This window comes from Mixophyes fleayi, chromosome 2 (assembly GCF_038048845.1).
Source record: "Mixophyes fleayi isolate aMixFle1 chromosome 2, aMixFle1.hap1, whole genome shotgun sequence".
Lineage (NCBI taxonomy): Eukaryota > Metazoa > Chordata > Amphibia > Anura > Limnodynastidae > Mixophyes > Mixophyes fleayi.
Window position 1 is genome coordinate 199252049 of NC_134403.1, and position 21872 is coordinate 199273920.

Here is a 21872-nt window from a genome sequence, read left to right on the forward strand (position 1 = left end):
CTCCTACCTCTTCCAAAGTAACTTCTTTGTTTCTACCTCTGGTTCCTTCTTCCCCTCCATCAGTCCTTCCCATAGGAGTCCCGCAGGGTTATGTCCTTGACCCTCTGCTCTTTTCTCTGTACACCTCCTCCCTTGGTGAACTCATCATTTTTTTCAGCCTCCAGAACCACCTCTATGCCAACGACACTCATCTCTACCTCTCATCTCCTGATCATTCCCTCCTCTCTCGGGTGTCCAGCTGCCTCTCTGCCATCTCCTCATGGATGTCCTTACACTTTCTCAAACTTAACATAGCCAAAACTGAACTCATTGTCTTCTCTCCATCAAAAGTCTTCTCCCCTCCCGACCTTTCTATCACTATTGACAACACCACTATCTCCTCTGTTCCCCAATGTTGCTGCTTGTGTGTCATTCTCAACTCCTCGCGCTCCTTTTCCACCTCCCATTCAATCTCTTTCCCAATCCTCTTGCTTCCAGCTCCCCAACATCGACCGCATCAGACCCTTCCTCTTCCAGGATGCCACCATAACTCTTATCCACTCACTGATAATTTTTCATCTCAAATACTGCAACTTTCTCCTGGCCTCCTCTGCTCTCATCTCACTCCTCTTCGCTCTATAATTAATGCTGCAATTAGACTTATCTTCCTCTCTCATCACACCACATCTGTAAAATCCCTCTCTACTTTCATATTAAGGTTTGCTTCTACTAGATAGTTAACTGAGGGCAGGGAATTGGCCCGAAGGCTTATAAGCTCCTAGGTTATGATGGAAAATACAGTTTGGTGCCCTGCAAGAGTTAATCTAAAAGCAGGTTTGTAAGTTGTATTTGTTAGCCAGTCAGAAGGTTTTAAGGGGATGGCCTGAGATGGGGAGGTTTTGGGACACTGCTTATGTGGGGGTGTGCCAGCTACTGAGCCAAATGAGGGAGAGTGGGGCTTTACGGCTTAAAAGTGTAAGTGGATGCTTTTTTGGTCACCATAATTAGGTTGAAGAATGGCTGGTAGCTGATTGGCCATGCTTTTTAATTCACCATCACTTTAATTCATTTATTTTCCAAAAATGTGGTGACCTTTCTCCGCCAAACAGGCCTACCGTATATTTCTTTCATAATTAAGATAACATATGTCAAGGGCATTTATGTAATAATGTTTTATCAGTTGCTTGGAATCTTATTAATTAGTCTGGTAAATTGATCTGGAATTGCTCATTTAATTGCACTACTGTATATGTGTGAAATATACATTTAGAATTTTTTTAGTGACCATATACTTTTGTTAAATATCTAACATTTTTGCAAATGAAATGTATACATAGTCCCAATTACAACATATTTAAAGCTGGAAGCAAATTATTATTATTTTTTGCTCACTGTAGATAGTAGAGGCTACTATTTTATCATTTTGTTTTTTGATTCACCTGAATAATTGAAATAATTTTTTGGTCAAGAGGCATTTTGTACTAAAAAAAAAAGTGTTTTTAGACAGTTTGAGATAACATTTTACTCTGCATTCTGTTTTAGTCATAAAATACATGCATACCTGAAGCATTTGTACAGCGTTTAGCTGCCTATTTAATAACTATTTCTTAGGTAATTGTTTTAGTAATGAATCACTATATTTTTGTTACTTTATCATCAACTCAATGATATGATTAAGCAGTTATGGCAATGGCTATGGACTTTCAGGTGCTATAGTGTAAACAACCACCTTTAGTATGGTAGGAATCATGCCTCTGCTCAGCTCCAAAGGCACAGTAGCTTGTTACCAAAGCATGGTCCAGGAGGCAAGATGCATAGATTCACTAGTGATCATAGCTGTGTATGCATTTGTGAATGTTATAAAGACACCAGTGCCCATAAAAGAACAAAAAGTTAACTATGTAAATATAGTTGTAGAGGTATTTAATTATAGTAAAACTCATTAATTATGTTAGGCATTAGTGCCCATTAATGAACAAAACATTAACTAAAAAAAGATATAGAGGTAAGTATACTTTTCATGGCAATTATTTTGCTAGCCTAATTCACACAAGTATTAGACAATGTTAATTATAAACACACATTTGAAAATAAAATAAATGTTTGGCAAAGTTTGTTTGATGAATCATCATTCTCTCCCTTGTCTTTCTAGGGATGTTGCTTGTCACATCAGATACCCTAGGACATGATTTTCACGTATTTCAAATCCTCACTCACCCATGGTCCTCTTCCCAAAGTGCTGTTCATCACTTGTACACATTACATCGAGGAGAAACTGAAGCTAAAGTAAGTTCAAATTCTTAGGAAGAAAAATGCACTATATGAATATAGTTTATAAAGTTCACATGTGGTGATTTTATGTCCAACTGCATAGCACAATTTCTCTTCTTTTTATGCTGGATGCATGCACTTTCTAATATGCTTTGGAAGAAACTATCTTGTTACTAGGGAGCTAAGACATGAGTGCTGGTCATGCTGCAATAGGAGGCAAGTGGTGTACCGGTTAGCACTTCTGCCTCACAGCACTGAGGTCATGACTTCCCAACCATAGCCTTATCTGTGTGGAGTTTGTATGTTCTCCCTGTGTTTGCGTGGGTTTCCTCCAGGATCTCTGGTTTCCTCCCACACTCCAAAAACATACTAGTAGGTTAATTGGCTGCTATCAAATTGACCTTAGTCAGTCTCTCTCTCTCTCTCTCTCTCTCTCTCTCTCTCTGTATGTTATGGAATTTAGACTGTAAGCTCTATTGGGACAGGGACTACTGTGAGTTCTCTGTACAGTGCTGCGAAATTAGTGGCATTAAATAAGTGATGATGATGACCAATGATATATAGCCTGATCTTACTGTGCACCCCTTGTCCTTTTTATCCAGGAAAAAAATAGAACAGTCTTACTCCAGTTTATTCCCATGCCACCTGGTGTGGTTTTACACTTAAGTATAAATAAACCAGCCCAACTAACCCTGAGTGTCCAGGTCCAGTGTCAGTTGGATCTGGGATCTTCCAGGTCCAGTGGATCCTGGGGACCAAGGGGACAATATATTATTATTATGATTATTAATGTTATTGAAATGTAAGGTTCAGCAATGCCGAACAGTGGGGAATGCATACAACAAGGACATACAATGTAGACCAAATAAGTGCAGACATGAAAATAAAATGTATGGATATAATGACATTCTCTTCGCTAGCATTCTGTTCTCTCAGCTCTACTTGTAGTGATGTATGTTTGGTTCTGGGGAATATGTCAGTCAGCTCTTGGGGAGGAGGTGTGCCCTACCAAGCTCCAACAACAAAAAGTATTGGAAAAAGAGGGAAGGTTTTTGAATATTATCCTATACTGATTGTTTATAAGCTTTATTAAGTAAGAAGTTTAAAAGTTTTCCTACCAATTCCATTGTCCATGTATATTTCTACAAGATCTTCTCTCAGATTCCATAATTTCATTCCAGGTGATATTTAACTTATCTTCCCAGAGTCCTGTGGTTTTTAGGTGCAAAGCATATTTTTTATTATAAATATGTTGCATCTCTCATGTAATGGTTTATGGCCCACTTCACCAACATTTTGTCTCTATTATTTATATGACGTGCATTTGAAAAGGTTCAAAATTAAATGACAGACAATATTTTCCAGGAAAAACTCTAGTTACAGAATAAAGCATATCTCATAGTAGTAGCTACTATTTTTATTATGATTTAAATATGCCTAGTCATTTGCCATTTTAGCTTAATAAAACTTGTTGGTTTCTGGGCAACAAATAAGCAACAGAAAGGCATTCTAAAAACTTTACCTCGAAGACATGCTGGAAGATAGAAAAGCACAGTTCCAGCTAATGCATTGTTTTATTTTTTTACATTTTTGTACTTTTTCACTTTTTTATGTATGCTTTCTTTGTATTCATATTTTACAAAGGCATAGTAAAGGAATGCTTTAATTAAGTAAAAACTATATATGTAGCAGAAAGTATAAACTTGTAATAAATGATGTGTGTAAAATGTCAATCGTTTGATCTAGTATGATGAACTGGCGCTTTTAAAGTTATTAGAAATGACTAATAAGTCAGAGTTCAAAATAATTGCGTGGTTGAGACAATGTGCAGCTGCCAAACCATTTTGGATCAATACTTCATGACGACTCCCTTATTGTAAGATTATTTTATTTTGGTTAAATGCTAAGCTTAACTTCATTTCAATGCAGTTGACCTTTCGGCCTTATTGTGGTTTTGCAGATAGATTAGATATTATGTCTTCTACGCATTTGACCTGTTATATACTTATAAGATTTTATTATGCTTCATTATCTAAAGGGGTAAAAAACTCTCTTGTTGATATCTTTGCGACTAGATGAAAAACCAAGTTAAGCTTTTACCCATCATCCAAGCTATGCCATTTTACAAAAAAGTATTATACATATTTTTGAAGGCTGATTACAGACTCATGCAAATTGCCATTACCGAACCTATGCTTATTTTGGTATCACTGGTGCATCTATGCTTCAGTGCTATTTATCTAGGCTTCCTACCTTATAAGGACACTGTCACTAAACCTTTGCTGCAGTTGCTAAATTTATGAGATTCAAGTTCTCTTTAAAAAGAATGATAAACACAACAAACACGCTGAGGGGCGCTAATTACCCTAAAACACACGATAGAGATGCTGCTGTCTAAACGGGATCTGGACCCATTTGGTAGGTAGATACTGAAAAGTAAATAAATGTAAGATAGCGCAAAACTCAAATCGACATAGAAATTTAATACATAGAAAATACACACATAAATATATGTATACCCAATATAAATGAACAAGTTGCTATAATATGCACTGGAATAGGATGAAGACAATATTGAAAATAGCTAATAATACATGTGGTTATATCACTGCGTTGAGAAGTCTTGTGTTCATATCATATAGACTACCATCCGGGATGATCACACCGCTAAACGTATGTTAGCTCTCCTTCAATGTCCATATGAAAAAAAAACGGAATCCTGGTTAGCAATCACAATAAAAAGTGTACATATGTAGTGGCAGTTGATAAACAGGTTTGATGACCTCCAGAAAGACACTAATTGAAACTCCGTCAAATTCAAAGGAGCCGTAGCCGGCTTCTATAAAGTGCCAATAGTATATTGAGTTAATGTCCAGGGTAATCTGAGCAACTATGTAGAAAGGTCGCTCTCTTCAAAGGTTATACCTTATTGTATTTGTATAACACGTTATAGGTATAGGCGTGATGTTGCCGATTTGTGAATGAGCTCAATATCCTAAGCTCCCAGCTCTGAACACTCATATAGATTGTAATAGGTATATGGAGCTAAGTTGTTGTAAAGAGACATATGCATCAAACCTGTATGCCGGGTTCAGTGTCCTCCAACTGCGGCTTCAGCCGTATCAGTAGCCGTTCTGAAGAACCATGTAAACAGCGGATATATAAAGTCCTACCCCGGGGTAAAAAAGGATAAAATTTCTCAAGTCTCCAAACTTCCAGTTAGTTTCCTATGGACATTGAAGGAGAGCTAACATACGTTTAGCGGTGTGATTATACCGGATGGTAGTCTATATGATATGATATGAACACAAGACTTCTCAACGCAGTGATATAACCACATGTATTATTAGCTATTTTCAATATTGTCTTCATCCTATTCCAGTGCATATTATAGCAACTTGCTCAATTATATTGGGTATACATATATTTATGTGTGTATTTTTTATGTATTCAATTTCTATGTCGATTTGAGTTTTGCGCTATCTTACATTTATTTACTCTTTAAAAAGAGCTAAGATAAAAAGCTTCCCCTGCTGCTCACCGGACACTGCCATGCTCTCCAAACCCACAAGAGTACCTATTTCTTTTTGCCAGTGTTCATTTATGAATGTCAGAATATCATATTTCTTGGCAAGGCAGCTGTATTTATTTGCTATAACAGCATAGATAGTTAGAATGGTTTTAAACATAAACCTAGGGGTCACTGTAGCAGCAGACCATGAAATATATGAGGGGACCGCTGGTCTCAGCATCCTGTCAACATAAGTAGTAAAGGACTTACCTTCTAAATAGTGGACCAGAATATTCAGAGATCTCTCTCTCTATCAGTAGTTTGACTGGCGGTCTAATAAGCGGCAAGGTAGAATGCTCCATTAGTTATAACTTGCGTAGAGCAAAGCTTCCTCAACTGTGTGTATATACTTGAGTAGTGAAAGTATATAAGATGCTGCATCCTTACTGTATGGAAGACCTTTCAATAAATCAATAGTTCAGTAAACTGTGTATGCTGTGACTCATTTTCCTACATGTAGCACAATTTCACTCTAAAGTAGTTTGCTTCAGAAATATAGATCCCTACCGAAATCCTTTCTCATGACGTTTTATATATTTAATTTTGTATGCTATAGGTTTTTATCCAGGAGTCTCCCTACCCTGTTTTTTTTTTTCCTCCTCTCACATTATATGTATGGAGGTGTTATGAGCCGTGCTGTTCTTCCAGTTGCGACGGTGCGTTTGTTAGTGATTATTACAATAACTATTCATAGGGGGCATGCCATATTAATTATCAGCCTCCTGTGGCTGATTACAGGTCTGATGCCCTGATACTCTGATTGGACCATCTCACTATTTAAGGCAGGGAGGGCTTAGCCTCCCTGCCGGTTATAGCACTCAGCGTGTGTCACGAATTGCTGACAAGCTACCCTGTACCTTTGGATACTCGGCTATTTGTGACGTGATTTTGCTGTTGTGACCTTGGCTTGTTTTCTGGACCCTGCTTGTACTCCTGTGACCTTATCACCTTTGCCTATTTCCTGGATTTGTTTTGCTACCTGCCCTGACATTTGGCCTGTACCCCGACCTACCTGCTTGCCACGGACCCATGACCTAGGCCTTTCCCTGATTTTTGCCTCCGTTATTCCGGTTTTTCTACCCTACACTGCGGTTATTCTTATAAGCTTCTACTAACATACAGTTAAGTCCTGGGGGCATCTGAGTACATTTAGTTTTACGGGAAAGGTGGCTGCTAAAGGTTAAAACCTCTTCTAGCCGGGATCTAAAAGCTTATCAAATAGCCCCGGTCCTAACAGAAGGCTTATTTTTTTCCACAAGAAACCTCATAAAAAGTATATATTTAAATTGGCTATTTGCCAATCCTCGCTAAAAATAAACTGGAGTGCTGTTTTTAAATCAATTATTTGGGCTTTGCTATTTATGTGCCAAACTCGCTCATTCACAGAAGAGCCTTGTTCTTCTCAGCAGGAGGCTAGAGCGGTATCACCATGCCTTTACTCAAATTTTGCTATGGGGTCCAGCAATGCAGTTTTCCTCCCCTTTATAATTAATTATTTGATTAACATTATGAAGTCTTATAACGGCAGGGTTATCTTGAATGTAGAATCACTGAGCAGACAAACTCCCTGACAGTTGTTCACTAGCAGGTAAGTTCTGCAAGGCATGGGGGTGTCCAGTCAGTTGTAATTGAGAGTGTCTACAAACTACATATATGTGTATCCTGTGCTTGATAACGCTAGTTGTACATATCGGCCGGACAACCTGGGTCCTGTTAATAATAGGGATGTGCACCGGCGACTTTTGGTGTCTCGTGTTTTGTGTTTTGGGTTCGGATTTGTTTCACAAAACACCTGCCGAAAGGTTTTGGTTCGGATTTAAGGTTTTGGATTCGGATTTTTTTGAAAAAAGCATAAAAAGTTCAAAAATCAAGTTTTTGGGCTTATTTTCACTCCTACGCTATTATTAACCTCAATAACATTCAATAACAATCATTTCCACTAATTTACAGTGTATTCTGAACACCTCACAATATTGTTATTACTCCAAAACGTTGCAACGAGGTATCTTTCTGGACTGCGTAGTGGAGTGGTCACCACAATATAATTAATAAACCCTGAACTTGTATGATTCGCACCAATAAATGTATCTGGACTGCGTAGAGGAGTGGTCACCACAATATAATTTAAAAACCCTGAACTTGTATGATTCGCACCAATAAATGTATCTGGACTGCGTAGAGGAGTGGTCACCACAATATAATAAGAAAACCATCAACTGGTATGAATCGCACCAAAAAATGTACCTGGACTGCGTAGAGGAGTGGTCACCACAATATAATTTAAAAACCCTGAACTTGTATGAATCGCACCAAAAAATGTATCTGGACTGCGTAGAGGAGTGGTCACCACAATATAATTAATAAAAAACCCTCCACGGGTCTGAATTCCCCCCAAAAAAATTCTGGACTGCGTAGTGGGGTGGCCCCCGTACCCAATTTGATACCGGGGCCACAATATAATTAGTACACCCTCAACTGGTCAGAATTCCACCAAACAAGTACCTGGACTGCGTAGTGGGATGGCCCCGGTACCCAATTTGATATCGGGGCCACAATATAATAAATACACCCTCAACTGGTCAGAATTCCAGGGAACAGATGGCGGACACCGGATGGACGTCTAAAACCAACATAGCAGTTAAGGGCGCAGTTCCTCTTTTTTGTGACTGCACAAATAATTAACGTAGTAATAGAAATGACAGGTTTTTTTTGTTTTAAATATAGAAAGAAAGAAGGTAGTACTAGAAATGGCAGTTGTTTAGTTTCTTTTAAATAGAGAAAGAAAGAATGTAGTACTAGAAATGTCAGGTTTTTTTTTTGTTTTTTTTAAATATAGAAAGAAAGAAGGTAGCAATAGAAATGGCAGTTCCTCTTTTTTGGAACTGCACAAACAGTGATGAAAATGAAGGTGGAGCTGGTGGCATGTCACGGTCCTCTTCAGAGGACAATCTCCTGACCAGCAGGTCTTTGCACCGCTGTAGACTTGTGTCCGCCGGAAACAGAGACACAACATACGCTTTAAACCGAGGATCGAGAACGGTGGGCAGAATGTATTCCTCAGACTTTAAAAGACTGACCACCCTCGGATCCTGGCAAAACGTACGAAGGGCTTCATCCACAAGAGCTACATGCTTGGTGGAATCGCAATGGTTTACCAGCTCCTCCCTCACTTTCTCCAGCTGCTTCTGCAAAAGCCTGATCAGGGGAATCACCTGACTCAAGCTGGCAGTGTCAGAACTGACTTCTCGTGTGGCAAGTTCAAATGGCTGCAGAACCTTGCACAACACGGAAATCATTCTCCAGTGCGCTTGACTCGGGCGCATCCCTACTCCTTTTCCTATGTCGTAGGTGGCTGTGTAGGCTTGAATGGCCTTTTGATGCTCCTCCATCCTCTGCAGCATATAGAGGGTGGAGTTCTAGCACGTCACTACCTCTTGCTAATTTAGATTGCAAGGCTTGTAAATACTTTGAAGATAAAAAAAAGCAGGCTGCACAGACTGTGGAGCTAGAAAGTGAAATTAAACGGACCACGTGGCTATCTATTTTTTTGTAGGGGGGGGAGGAGGAGGGCTTAGATCCTTGGGTGAAGCTGGACCACTAGTCATGAACACGGGCCAGGGCTTAAGCCGTTCCTTGCCACTACGTGTCGTAAATGGCATATTGCCAACTTTACGTTTCTCCTCAGATGATTTTAAGTTTCTCTTTTTGCTATTTATTGAGAACTTGGGCTTTTTGGATTTTGCATGCCCTGTACTAGGAGATTGGGCATCGGGCTTGCCAGACGACGTTGATGGCATTTCATCGTATATGTCATGACTAGTGGCAGCAGCTTCAGCATTAGGAGGAAGTGGGTCTTGATCTTTCCCTACTTTATCCTCCAAATTTTGGTTTTCCATTATATGTAGCACAAGAGAGCGTACCCCTAAGCCACACACACTCGGCAAAGCCTTTAAAAATTATATGCGGCACAGGAGAGTACCACTGGACTTATACTGCTGAATCAGTGAACTTTGTAATATATCAGTACCACTGGACTTATACTGCTGAATCAGTGAACTTTGTAATATTGCAGTACCACTCGACTTTTACTGCTGAATGTGTGAACTTGGTAATATTGCAGTACCAATGGACTGATACTGCAGAACACAGCACAGCACAGCACAGAACTAAACAGCACAGCACGAGATCTACCAGGACAGAGGACCACCTAACACACCCTCCCTCTACCCTGATCAATGCCCGAGTGAAGATGGCGGCGACTAGCGGGGAATTTATAGGTTCCGAGTATCGCGAGATCGGACAGCGGGATTATGACTCCGAGCCTCGGTTTCAAGTTTTCATTTGGCGCCAATACCCGGATCTGTCTCGGATCCGACTCGGATCGGAAACGTTCGGGTGGGCTCGGATTCACGAAATCCGAGTGCGCTCATCTCTAGTTAATAATGGCGGCCGGAGTGAGAATGACCTAAGCTGGAGCCACCAATCCAGGCGATATATGTTGTGCAGATTTTAGGTGGGTTAATTATAGAGATATATAGATAATATAGCCCTTTTTTATTCGGCATTTGTGCTGCTTTTTGCTGCATTTGGTTAATTGAACAGAATATTGTTAGGCCACAGACAACACATTGCCAGCCGGGCAGACAAAGTCCTCAGCGTTTTGGGGTGATTGAAACTACTGTTTTTCCTATCACGGGCTATAGTAGGAGTCTCTGCATCATCATCATTTATTTATATAGTGCCAGCAATTTCCGTAGCGCTTTACAATTCGGAACAAACATAAATAAGACAATACTGGGTAATACATACAGACAGAGAGGTAAGAGAACCCTGCTCGCAAGCTTACAATCTATAGGACAATGGGAGTTTGAAACACAAGGGCATGTGCTACATCATATTGCGCACACACACACACACACACACACACACTTCCCCTTTTTCATTAGTTCAATGGGGACTCCCAGATGTTTTCAGATATAATCTGATGCAGCCAGAGCAGATTACAAGTCTGACTTGGATCAGAGCTGAACCACGCCCATCCCCTTCACTCCACCCCCTGTCTCTACCTACCACCAAAACAAAGCAAACCCCCTGAAACCTATGAAACCTAGCACTTTTCAACACAGGGCGTGGTGTCATTTTGTACTTATAGAGACTCAAGCCCAATTCTAGCCAGCCTGGACTGGTTTCAGCTGTAGTAAGGGAGCCTCACGCTTGTTGTACCCTTAGTGGGTGCAAACTCAGGCTATCTAGTGCTGCCCAATTTATTTTTTTATTTTTCATGTACAGAAATTTGCCTATTTAATTCAGTTGGTCGTTCATTTTAATGGGTTTGTGCATGTAGTACACAATTTGGAAGCTATATTGAAATGAATGGGCTATTGAATCGAATGGGAAAACTCATGCCAACACATCCAGCACATGTCAACCCTGCAAATGCACGTATTGATATGCATATTAAGATGCAGTTTGTACTTGTTTTTTTCCCTCAGAAGCCTGTGTTTAACTGGCCTTAATGATAGGGGCCTGATTAAGTAAAGATCATAAATGGTGATTTGTTGCATATAATGCGCACAATTACTCTGCGCATGACCAGAACCAGACCATACACCACAGAACACAGCAGGTTTAAATACATCTTCAAGCGCAAAGAACACTTACTACAGGCTACGTTATCAGGGGTGGAAGGGGGAGTCATTGTTCTGTAAGGGCTTACCAAGCTCAAGCAGAGGCAGCAGTGTCCGATTCAAGGTCTATCTCCAAGGTACTTATTTTTCAGCCTTATATCTTGTCACTCACCGGACTGTTAGTGCCTCTAGGTTGGGACATGGGTCCCTCTCGCTGCTGCTGGCGCCTCTCCTGAGCCGCGGCCGTCCGCCATCTCGACTAAGATTGCGCGTGTGCAGAAACCCTGAACTGTTAATATCTCGCCTCTAGTCTCATTGGTTATTAATCACCTCTCAGTACTTAGGGCACCTGTTGCCCTATTGCCTTTGCCTGTTCTTGGTTCTCATTCCTTGAGACTCTGAGGTGTTTCCTGTTTCTGCTCGTATTATCCGTTTGCTCTGGACAAGTCTTCTCTCCACATCGGTAGTAGAACTTACCCGCTGCAGACTACTCTCGCTACCTCCGTTACCTGCCTGCTTCTGGACAAGTCTTCTCTCCACATCGGTAGTAGAACATACCCGCTGCAGACTACTCTCGCTACCTCCGTTACCTGCCTGCTTCTGGACAAGTCTTCTCTCCACATCGGTAGTAGAACATACCCGCTGCAGACTACTCTCGCTACCTCCGTTACCTGCCTGCTTCTGGACAAGTCTCCATTCCACATCGGTAGTAGAACTTACCTGCTGCAGACTACTCTCGCTACCTCCGTTACCTGACTGCTCCTGGACAAGTCTCCTCTATAAATCAGTGGTACAACTTGCCTATTGCAGACCACTCACGTTGCTCCGTTACATGCCTGCACCTGGACAAGTCTTCCCTTCACATCAGTGGTACAACTTGCCTATTGCAGACCACTCACGTTACTCCATTCCAGGCCTGCACCTGGACAGGGTCTTCCCTTCACATCAGTGGTACAACTTGCCTATTGCAGACCACTCACGTTACTCCGTTCCACGCCTGCACCTGGACCAGTCTTCTCTACACATCAGTGGTAAAACTTGCCTATTGCAGACCACTCACATTACTCCGTTCCACGCCTGCACCTGGACAAATCTTCCCTTCACATCAGTGGTACAACTTGCCTATTGCAGACCACTCACATTACTCCGTTCCACGCCTGCGCCTGGACAAGTCTTCCCTTCACATCAGTGGTACAACTTCCCAATTGCAGACCACTCACGCTATTCTGTTACACACCTGCGCTGGACAAGTCCTCTCTACATATCCGTGGTGAAACTTACCAGCTGTAGACCATTCATGTTTCCTTGTGATATGGCTACTACTCTGTATGGTACCTATTAGCTGGACTAAAGTCTACAAGTGCCTCTGTATTGTTGCTGCAAGTCGCTGACTCTTCTACTATATTGTTGATTGGTCTTTGCCTAACGTTATCAAGTACTGGCCTGCTATATGCTACCTGCGTGCTAAGGCACTTGGACTCTTTCCTTATTTTATCCTGTTTACTAAACTGCTGTACCATCACAGTTCCACGGTGCCAAGACTCAGCATTTATACTATTGACATTCCTTTCCTCTATTCTACTGTATGGTTCCACTGATTCACCACACTACCCAGAGGTCCGCACTTCTGGTAAGTGTAGCTACACCTGGTGAATTCTGGGTAAAATTGCTAGTGCCCGTGACATATCTCTTGCTCCAGGTACGTGCCAATTACTAGTGATGATGGCTGAGTATGTATGCTAGAACATGTGTTTGCAATCAGGAGCAACTGTAAAAATATATTGTATCTGCAGTAGACATTAATTACATCCTAATAAATATATTTCATGGGGGAAAAATAATTAAATAGAGCAACTTTTTAATGACTATATTATTAACAGGTGAAATTAATTGATTTTTTTTTATTTATTTTTCTGTGCATTCTTTTCCAAGTTTATATTCCACATATGTATGGGATGAATCCTGCAGCGTCCTATCTAGTAGAGCAGAGCGGACCTAGAGCCGTATTCAAAAACGGACGTATCTTCACATCCACTCCATGCTGAATACGAACGTGCATATACCCGATTTTTGCATTCCCTAACAAATCAGGCCCTGATAAGCAGACAAATAATAAAATATTAGCAGATTTTTATGTTAGTTGACATATGTTTTGCGGAAAGGTTGTTTCTTTGAAAGACCACCATTATTCCATTTTTCATTGCAACATGGAATCATTATTCCATTCACATAGCAAATTTTCGACATACAAATAAATAATATAAAATATGCAGAATAATTGATGTCTATAAAGCACATTTTCTATTATTCTATTTATGTGCAACATTTGCTCTAAATCATTTAACACAATGTTAGTAAATGAACCTACATGTGTTTATCAAAACATTTATGGGAAAATAAATATTATAGCAAATAGTTAACTGCAGTTAAGCTTTCATGATTTTTACACTAATGTGGAATGTTAAAGGCTCATTAATGGAACATTGAGTTTTGTTTGTAAAAGAGATACATTATATTGGATAACATTAGAATGCCTGGCGCTTTAATAAGTCATGTTGCAAACAAAATAATATTGAGAATGCATGTCTAATTATTTGAGTAGAGAGCGGTTTTGTGGTCGTTGACTTAGTGAGAAAGCTTCATCTAACAATTTTCCTGTTAAGAGTGCATATAGGGTAAATCCAATAGATATATTCAGCATTAAATCATCTGTGGTGCAAGACACATAAATGCTTTATTACCTTGCATATCACAACTTTACCCAAAAAGGTTTCAAAACCAGCAAAGTGCTTACAAATTTGTCTGAGTTGCTGACATGCTTTTAATGCAGTTCATAGTAGTGCAGTTGGATTCAGTGTGAGGCAGACAAACATCTAACCAACAAGAGAAGTATTAGCTTTCTAAACTGCTCCCAAGATATTAAACCAGTTCCGCAGCAGCATAAAGTTGGCGCCTGTGATTGCCAGAGGAATGCTATTATTGGTAAATTAAGTATTCCTGCTATCGTGTTTAAATAATTTTATGATAAATGTGTTTGCCCTTTACATGTGATGGAGGAATACATTCACAGTTTGGAGACTAATGAAATTATACAGCTTTTTTGTACCACATGGGGATTTTATGCATACAATACACTTGTTTTGTTTGACTTTGTGCATTGTAAGTGCACTGTCATGCTTATATCTGTTAGGCTGTATAATATTGCTTGCATGCTTTGTTAGAATTTTATAGGTTCGATTTCACATTGCTTTACAAATATATTTACAAACACAGATTATATAAAGGTTAGGCGTCTATTTATTGTTATTTATCTATAACATGCTATACTCATAGCTGCAAATCGCATTCATCATCATCATTTATTTATATAGCGCCACTAATTCCACAGCGCTGTACAGAGAACTCACTCACATCAGTCCCTGCCCCATTGGGACTCACAGTCTAAATTCCCTAATATACACACACACACACAGACAGACAGACTAGGGCCAATTTACTTACCAGTATGTTTTTGGAGTGTGGAAGAAAACCAGAGCACCCGGAGGAAACCCACGCAAACACGGGGAGAACATACAAACTCCACACAGATAAGGCAATTGAACTCATGACCTCAGTGATGTGAGGCAGAAGTGCTAACCACTTAGCCACCGTGCTGCATAATGAAACCTGCTGTAATTTATAATGCCAGGCCCGCTCTGGGAGCCCTGGCTTTGACGCCCCTCCTTTGCGAAGACTTTTTCTGTTCACTAGTAGCCTAACACTTCCACTGAGTGGGCATAGCGCTTTATCCGGGGAGGGATCAGCTGGATCCCTTTGAAAAAGACAGGTAGTGCTATCCTGAGATGGTGTTACTTTTGAAAAGCTTTGTTTTTGGCAGCTTAATAAATTACCTAATTCTGCTGTTCCCATAGAAGTCCATGGGGACAGCGAAAAGTACTGGTAATTAGGTTTTTCCTGGAGAAACCCAGTGTAAACTCACACAAACAAAGGAAGAATATACAACCTCAACACTTTCCATCCTGCTACTCAGCAGCATAATATTAAGTCTTGGTAGGAGGAGGAGATAAACGCAGACTAGGACTGGTACCCACAAACTATACAGAGCAGAAGAAGTGCAGAAGTCTGGCCCATTGACAGATTTCATTGTATAACTGCATACATTTGAAGCACTTCTCAGTAGGTAATCAATCAGAGTACCTTGTTACATGGGGCAGCAAAGTGCCTGTCATCTGAATGCTGTTAAGTTATTTAAATAAATTATGACACTAAGGCCAGTAAATCTCCATTATTCTCCAACACCCTCTGTAATAAAGCTAACAGCAGAGACATAGATTGAAGCTAATGGGCCACAAAGTAAAAGCTGAACCTAAACTCTGGCCAACACATGGAACACAGGGCTGGTTAGAAATCAAATCTCTTTTCCTATACCACTGGCAATATTATTACTTTTCTAATTTGCTGATAGATGATAATATGGACAATCTCCTTCCTGAAATATTATCTTATGTGCACTCTGCTTGATGGTATAATTATGTACACACCTCTAATGGCATGTGTATTTTCGTATGGACACCTCTATTAGCATATGATAATTTGGGCACCCGTACTGGCAGCTATATTATAAGGGGCTATCTGCTGACTCTTATATAATCATAGAGCAATGATGAAAAATAGGTGGTCCTTGTTATTGCTTGTAACACTTGTTTAAAATGCCTGCTGATATGTTATGACAGATAAGTGGATCATTCTTTGATTAAATATATTGTTTTAATTTATTACGGAGATTGTGGGTTGTGTGACGCCTCTTTGAAAGTTATGCGGCCCCTGATGTGTGTCTGGCTGTCTAAAACTGTCATAGAGGCACCTCTGTCTGGGATATAATTATGCAGGCATCTAAACTGGCTGGATTATAATCATGTGGTGTTGCAAGTTCTGTTCTTTAGATCAGCTCACACACACAGGGCTAGATTTACTAAGCTGCAGGTTTGAAAAAGTGGGGATGTTGCCTATAGCAACCAATCAGATTCTAGCTATCATTTTGTAGAAGGTACTAAATAAATGAAAGCTAGAATCTGATTGGTTGCTATAGGCAACATCCCCACTTTTTCAAACCCGCAGCTTAGTAAATCTAGCCCATAATCTTGTAGTCACAAATTGAAAACAGTTAAAAATTTGTGAAAAGAGTGGGAAATTACACAGTAATCCCAAGGAGTGCCATCACATCAAATATATAATTATTTTGAGGATATGCAGACTACCATCCAAATTAGTTATACTGTCACTGCTGTTACCTTCTCTGTTAGGCTGCTGGACCTACTAAACCCAAGTATATGTTGAAAGTTGAACCATCCCTTACAATCTCTGGTCTGGATTCTATCTGTGTGAAATGATTGCTGGTTTCCCACTGAAAACAGTGGATAGGATCTAACTAATGCTCCTCCAAAGGTGTATAACATTGCGGGGCTAAATAGGATCAGCGGAGTCAAACTCAATCAGAAACCTTGCCATTCGTTGTAATATCTCATGCCAAAAAATTCAATCTTTTTCTATTGGAAAGCCTGCACATACTCCGGCATACGCCTGCATTATTGCAAATTTCATATAGAATGCCAGAACTTGCCCAGATTCATCTGTCACCCTGAGTAAATATCTGTAAGACCAGTTGCAATAGCTCAAAAATAGGTGCACAATGTCTCAATGCAGGAAAAATGAGTAGTTTGCAGTGGAAAACAACCCACACCACTTGTTAAACACCCCACTAGAAAGTAGTGAAATTAGGAGGAATCTTTTCTGCTATTGACTAAAGATCTATTGAGGGATTTGAAAAGTACAAAATATATGAGTTTTATTTGAGAGTGTGACGTACCTGTTTGATCAAGCTGACCTCCCTCACGTTAGTGCAGTAAATTCTTTGTACTCTGTTATGAATACATATATCTTGCACTGTCAACCCCATTAATTAGAGAATTTTATGTTTTACAAACTATTATCAGTTTAATTGTACTAGTTATATAGATGAATGACATGAAAGCATTTTGCAGCCATTGCAAGGAAATAGTTGGCATTTGTTTCCACATACTCCTGTTGGTGGCAATGTTGTAGTTCTTAATATTGCTTTTAATATACAGCTTGCAACAGCAATTCAGTATCAGCAATTGGTATTTTTTCACCAATGTTAATGTTTTTAAATATAACATTGGGAGTAGTTGATTTAACCATAAAACTATAGACATTGTGCAATTGGATTTCCTGCTTAAAACATTATATTGTTTTACTATCTAAACTTTGCTTCTTCCTGTTACAAGGAGCAGCACATTCATATGTTGTACATGAAAGGTTTGATAGCTTATAGAAAAGAGAAACAATAACAAAAGAATATCCGTAAAGGTTTTATGTTTGTTTTATGTAGTTAACATATTGTATGATAGTGTGTTCTGTGATATACTTTATTTTTTTTTTTATTGAGTATTTTCTAATTCACATCCCACGTGACATCTCTGCAGGGATATTACAAGTTCTGTAAGTAGGTGAAAGTACAGATACAGGTGACAAAAATAAACATAAGACCGCAAAATAACAGCCAAAACATAATGGTTACCAGATACCAATTACATTTGGATCAATTGATTTCATAGTAGAATATGCAAAATTGTCAACTCCAGTCAAATTTCATATTAATCTAAGAAGATGTTGATTTGCTTTTCACTGTTCGCTTTACTAAGCAGGAGTAATATGTTTTATGTCAGTGTTTCCCAAACCCAGACCACATGACACTCTAACTATGTTTTCCATATCTCCTTGCTGGAGCACAGGTGTATTCATTACTGACTGACACATTATAAAAAATCCACAGGTTGTACTAATTATATCACTTGTCACCTGGAAAACATTCACTGTTAGGGGGCCCCGAGGACTGAGTTTTGGAAAACCTGGTTTTGCTGAACGTGTTAAATCATACTTGCCCACTCTCCCTGAATGTCCGGAAGACTCCCAAATTCGGGTAGGTCTCCTGGACTCTTGGGAGAGTGGGGCATTCTCCCACATATGCCCACTTCCTAGTGAAGTGGACTTGCATCATTTTGGCTCGTCCCCCCCCCAACACCCGTTGTAAAATGATGAGTTTGTGTCATTAAGTCGAGGGGGTTTGGACCAAAAATGATGCAGTTCCCCGAGCCAGGCTCCCACACGCACTCCTCCCCTCCGGAAGTCAACATTGAAAAGTTGGCAAGTATGTATAAAATTTGTTCGGTGTTCTACATGTTTAAGTCCAGGAGAATTCTCTTCTAGTAGAAATACAGAAACGTAAACCTACCTGCTACTTTCTTGACCAATGGCTTCACTTCTCCTGAGATACATAACAGTAGTAGGTAAGGTTGGCCCTATACTATAAAATATTTGCTCTTATGACAAAGCCATTTTCTTTTATCATTATATCCAACCGGACATTTCTGATATAAAGATTGGCCACTAGTAGTTTTTGTTTTGTTTATTTGCTTTTCTCCGTCCTTCCTTCCATATATACAGTCACTATATTGGTAATAAGTTTCATTGTATCTACAAAGTTATATTATGTGTAAAGATATATTGAAAATTGTTCTTCGCTTATGGATGGTGTCTTTTTGTATTCTTTGTATTTTTCTGAACAATTTAATAAAATACGTTTTTGGTGGCTGGGAGCACGAGATCTCACTTATGCAGATAATATTCTGCTCACTCTAGGTAATACCCTAATATCGCTACCAAACCTAGGATGAGAAATCTGCTCCTTTGGGGAGGTCTTCAACTTTAAAATGAATTAGGAGTAAACTGTTTTAGACATTAATCTCACACCACAAGTTAAAAATCAAGTAATGACCAAATTTAAATTTCACTGGCAAAATGATGAGCTCCAATAACTCGGGATCTTTCTTACAAAGCGATATGAGGACCTTTTATGAGGCAAATTACTGTCTGCCTTTAAAACCCGAATGTTGGACATTCATAAATGGAACACAATCTCCTGGGTCGGAAGCGCAAACACAGTGAAAATGAACATCAAGCCGAGTCTCTTATATGTGATTCACTTCCTCCAGGTTGACATACCTGCAGATACTCTCAAAGAGCTATACCGCAAGATCTCTAAATTCATCTGGGCTGGTAGACGACCACATATACTTATTTGAATCCTTCATAGGTATGCAAAAGATTGGGTTTGGTAGTCATTTGGCTGGATAAATTTGATGCCATTCCAATAAAAATACTTCCATTTGGTCTCTGTAGACTCTAAGCACTCTAGTTGTGCATTAAGCTCCACCACCCTCTGGATTCCCCCTTTCCATAGAGATCCCGATGTCAGGCTTCACCCTACTACAACTTTCTTGCTCTGAACTTGGGACCAGAGCACGCGTACCTTCACCCAGCCTTCTCCCCAGTAGCCCTTCTCTTGATGGACCAACAGGGTATGCTATATCTGGAAAACACCTCTCTTTTATGGAACTTTTGCTCCTTTGCAGAGAGACACCACATACCACGCATGGGTCACTATCAGTATCTTTAACTAAAACACATATACTAGCATGCAAAAATCACTAAGAAATTTCTTTTTTTTAAAAAAAAATAATTTATATGTTTTTTTTTTATCAAGGTACCATCAAATTCACCTGAAATGATAAACAATAAATTGACAGTCATAACGTGTTTTGTTTTTTTTGTTTTTTTTCATATAACTTCTATTCATCAACCTTACTCGATTTGCAGAAATTACAGCTCTGCAAACGTTTTGCATTCTGATAGTCAGTTTTTGAAGATATTCAGGGACACTTTGTAACACAACTTCTGTAGTTCTTCCCAGAGTTGAGACTGGCTTGTAGGTCATTTTAAACTTACCTTGTGGTCAAGCTTATCCCACAAGAGCTCATTAGAGATGAGATCTTATGATTATGCCTACCAGTTCATCAAAGACCATACTCCGGCTTCCTGTTTCATCACTAATTGTTTTTGGGATAGCTTAGAAGTATTCTTAGGATTGTTTACTGCTGCTATGCTGAAATTTGCACCAATCAAGTTGTAATATAAAGTGGTAACCTTTCTGGTTCATTAATTCTTCCACTTTGTGTAAATCTCCCACCTTATCAGCACCAAAACAGCCCCATACCATTCATTATTCCATTTTATTTGTTCTACATCTCACATATGTTTTTCTCTTAAAACCAACAAAACAAAAACTTAGACTCATCCGTCCATAGTGCTCATTTCCATTTATCCACCATCCAAAACTTATCTTCTTCTGTATTATTGCTTCAGGGTCTTCTGCTTTTTTTTTATATCCTGGTTAGTTCCAATTTGGCATCAGTGGACACCTTTGTTTGAAATCTTCAGTTTCTTGGCAATTTGACGCATGGAATAGCATATCACATGTATTATCGCCAACTCCCCTGCTAAATTTACTGTAATCTAGTCCTCTGAGCTTGAATATCACAGGGCTTCTCCTCCACTCAATTTAAGATTGTAACCTGGCTTAATGCTGGCTTCTATAGGCAGAGCGGACCTACTGAAACTGCATCCTCCCCTCAAGCAATTGTTGCATCCATTCGGCAATAGTGAAGATATAGTTTCCATGCTTCCTCTGTACTCTATTGCTTACTTGCAGTTTTGAATTACATTATCATTCTCCTTGTGTTGTGCTCATGTTTTTTACCTGATATGTGCTGTAACCCCCCTGTAATTTCTCCCAATGTGATATCTTTAACAATTTTACCAACAACTGACAGTCACGCTTAGCATGTCCATTCATGCATACACATTTACATGATTTTACACGATTTACCTTCAGATCTGTGCTCTTCATCTGTCATAACCATCTGCTGAAACGATTGAAACTATGGAGATCTGCCTACACTACTGGTCATGAGTGCATACACACTTCAGAATTTGCCGGACATCGTTCATAGTGATTTTAGTCAGTTTAGAAAATCAAATCAAACGATATGATTTGCTTTGGTATGATGCAACATGACCGTGGGAGCTTACACAATAATGCGATATCGGACTGTCGTTTATCATGTGATTGGCACTATAATCTGGTAAAAAACCTGTAGTGTGTACCCAGCTTAACTCATAACCAATGATTGCATATTCATTGGTTACACAAGTAGTAACAAGATGGCAATCCTGAATAGATGTAAACACTAGTAGAATAAAGTTGGGTACATACTTATGCAGTTACCATGTAGATCACACGATAAATGAACATTTAGTCAGATATTGCAAGAATGTGTACGCTCCCATGATCATGTTTTATCATATCAAAGCACATCACATCTGTGGATTTGGTTTTATAAATTTCCAAAAAATCAAGATTGATGATGGAACGATGACGGGCAAATGTGGAAGTGTGTACGCACTCATGACCAGCAGTGTAGGCAGATATCTTAAGAGTGTACAGA

General features: G+C 39.5%; 1 protein-coding gene across 10 annotated transcripts in view; it reads left to right on the forward strand.

The window, feature by feature from the left end:
- The window catches only part of BCAS3 (BCAS3 microtubule associated cell migration factor), a 1120339-nt gene that overhangs the window by 339682 nt on the left and 758785 nt on the right, over positions 1-21872 (forward strand). For all 10 annotated transcript variants that reach the window (XR_012688055.1, XM_075195324.1, XM_075195323.1 and 7 more), the window contains one exon: positions 2132-2265. Coding sequence is in view for 9 of the 10 variants with exons in the window: in XM_075195324.1 (XP_075051425.1) it covers positions 2132-2265 (134 nt within the window). In the remaining variant the exon portion in view is untranslated. The remainder of the gene's footprint in view (positions 1-2131; positions 2266-21872) is intronic.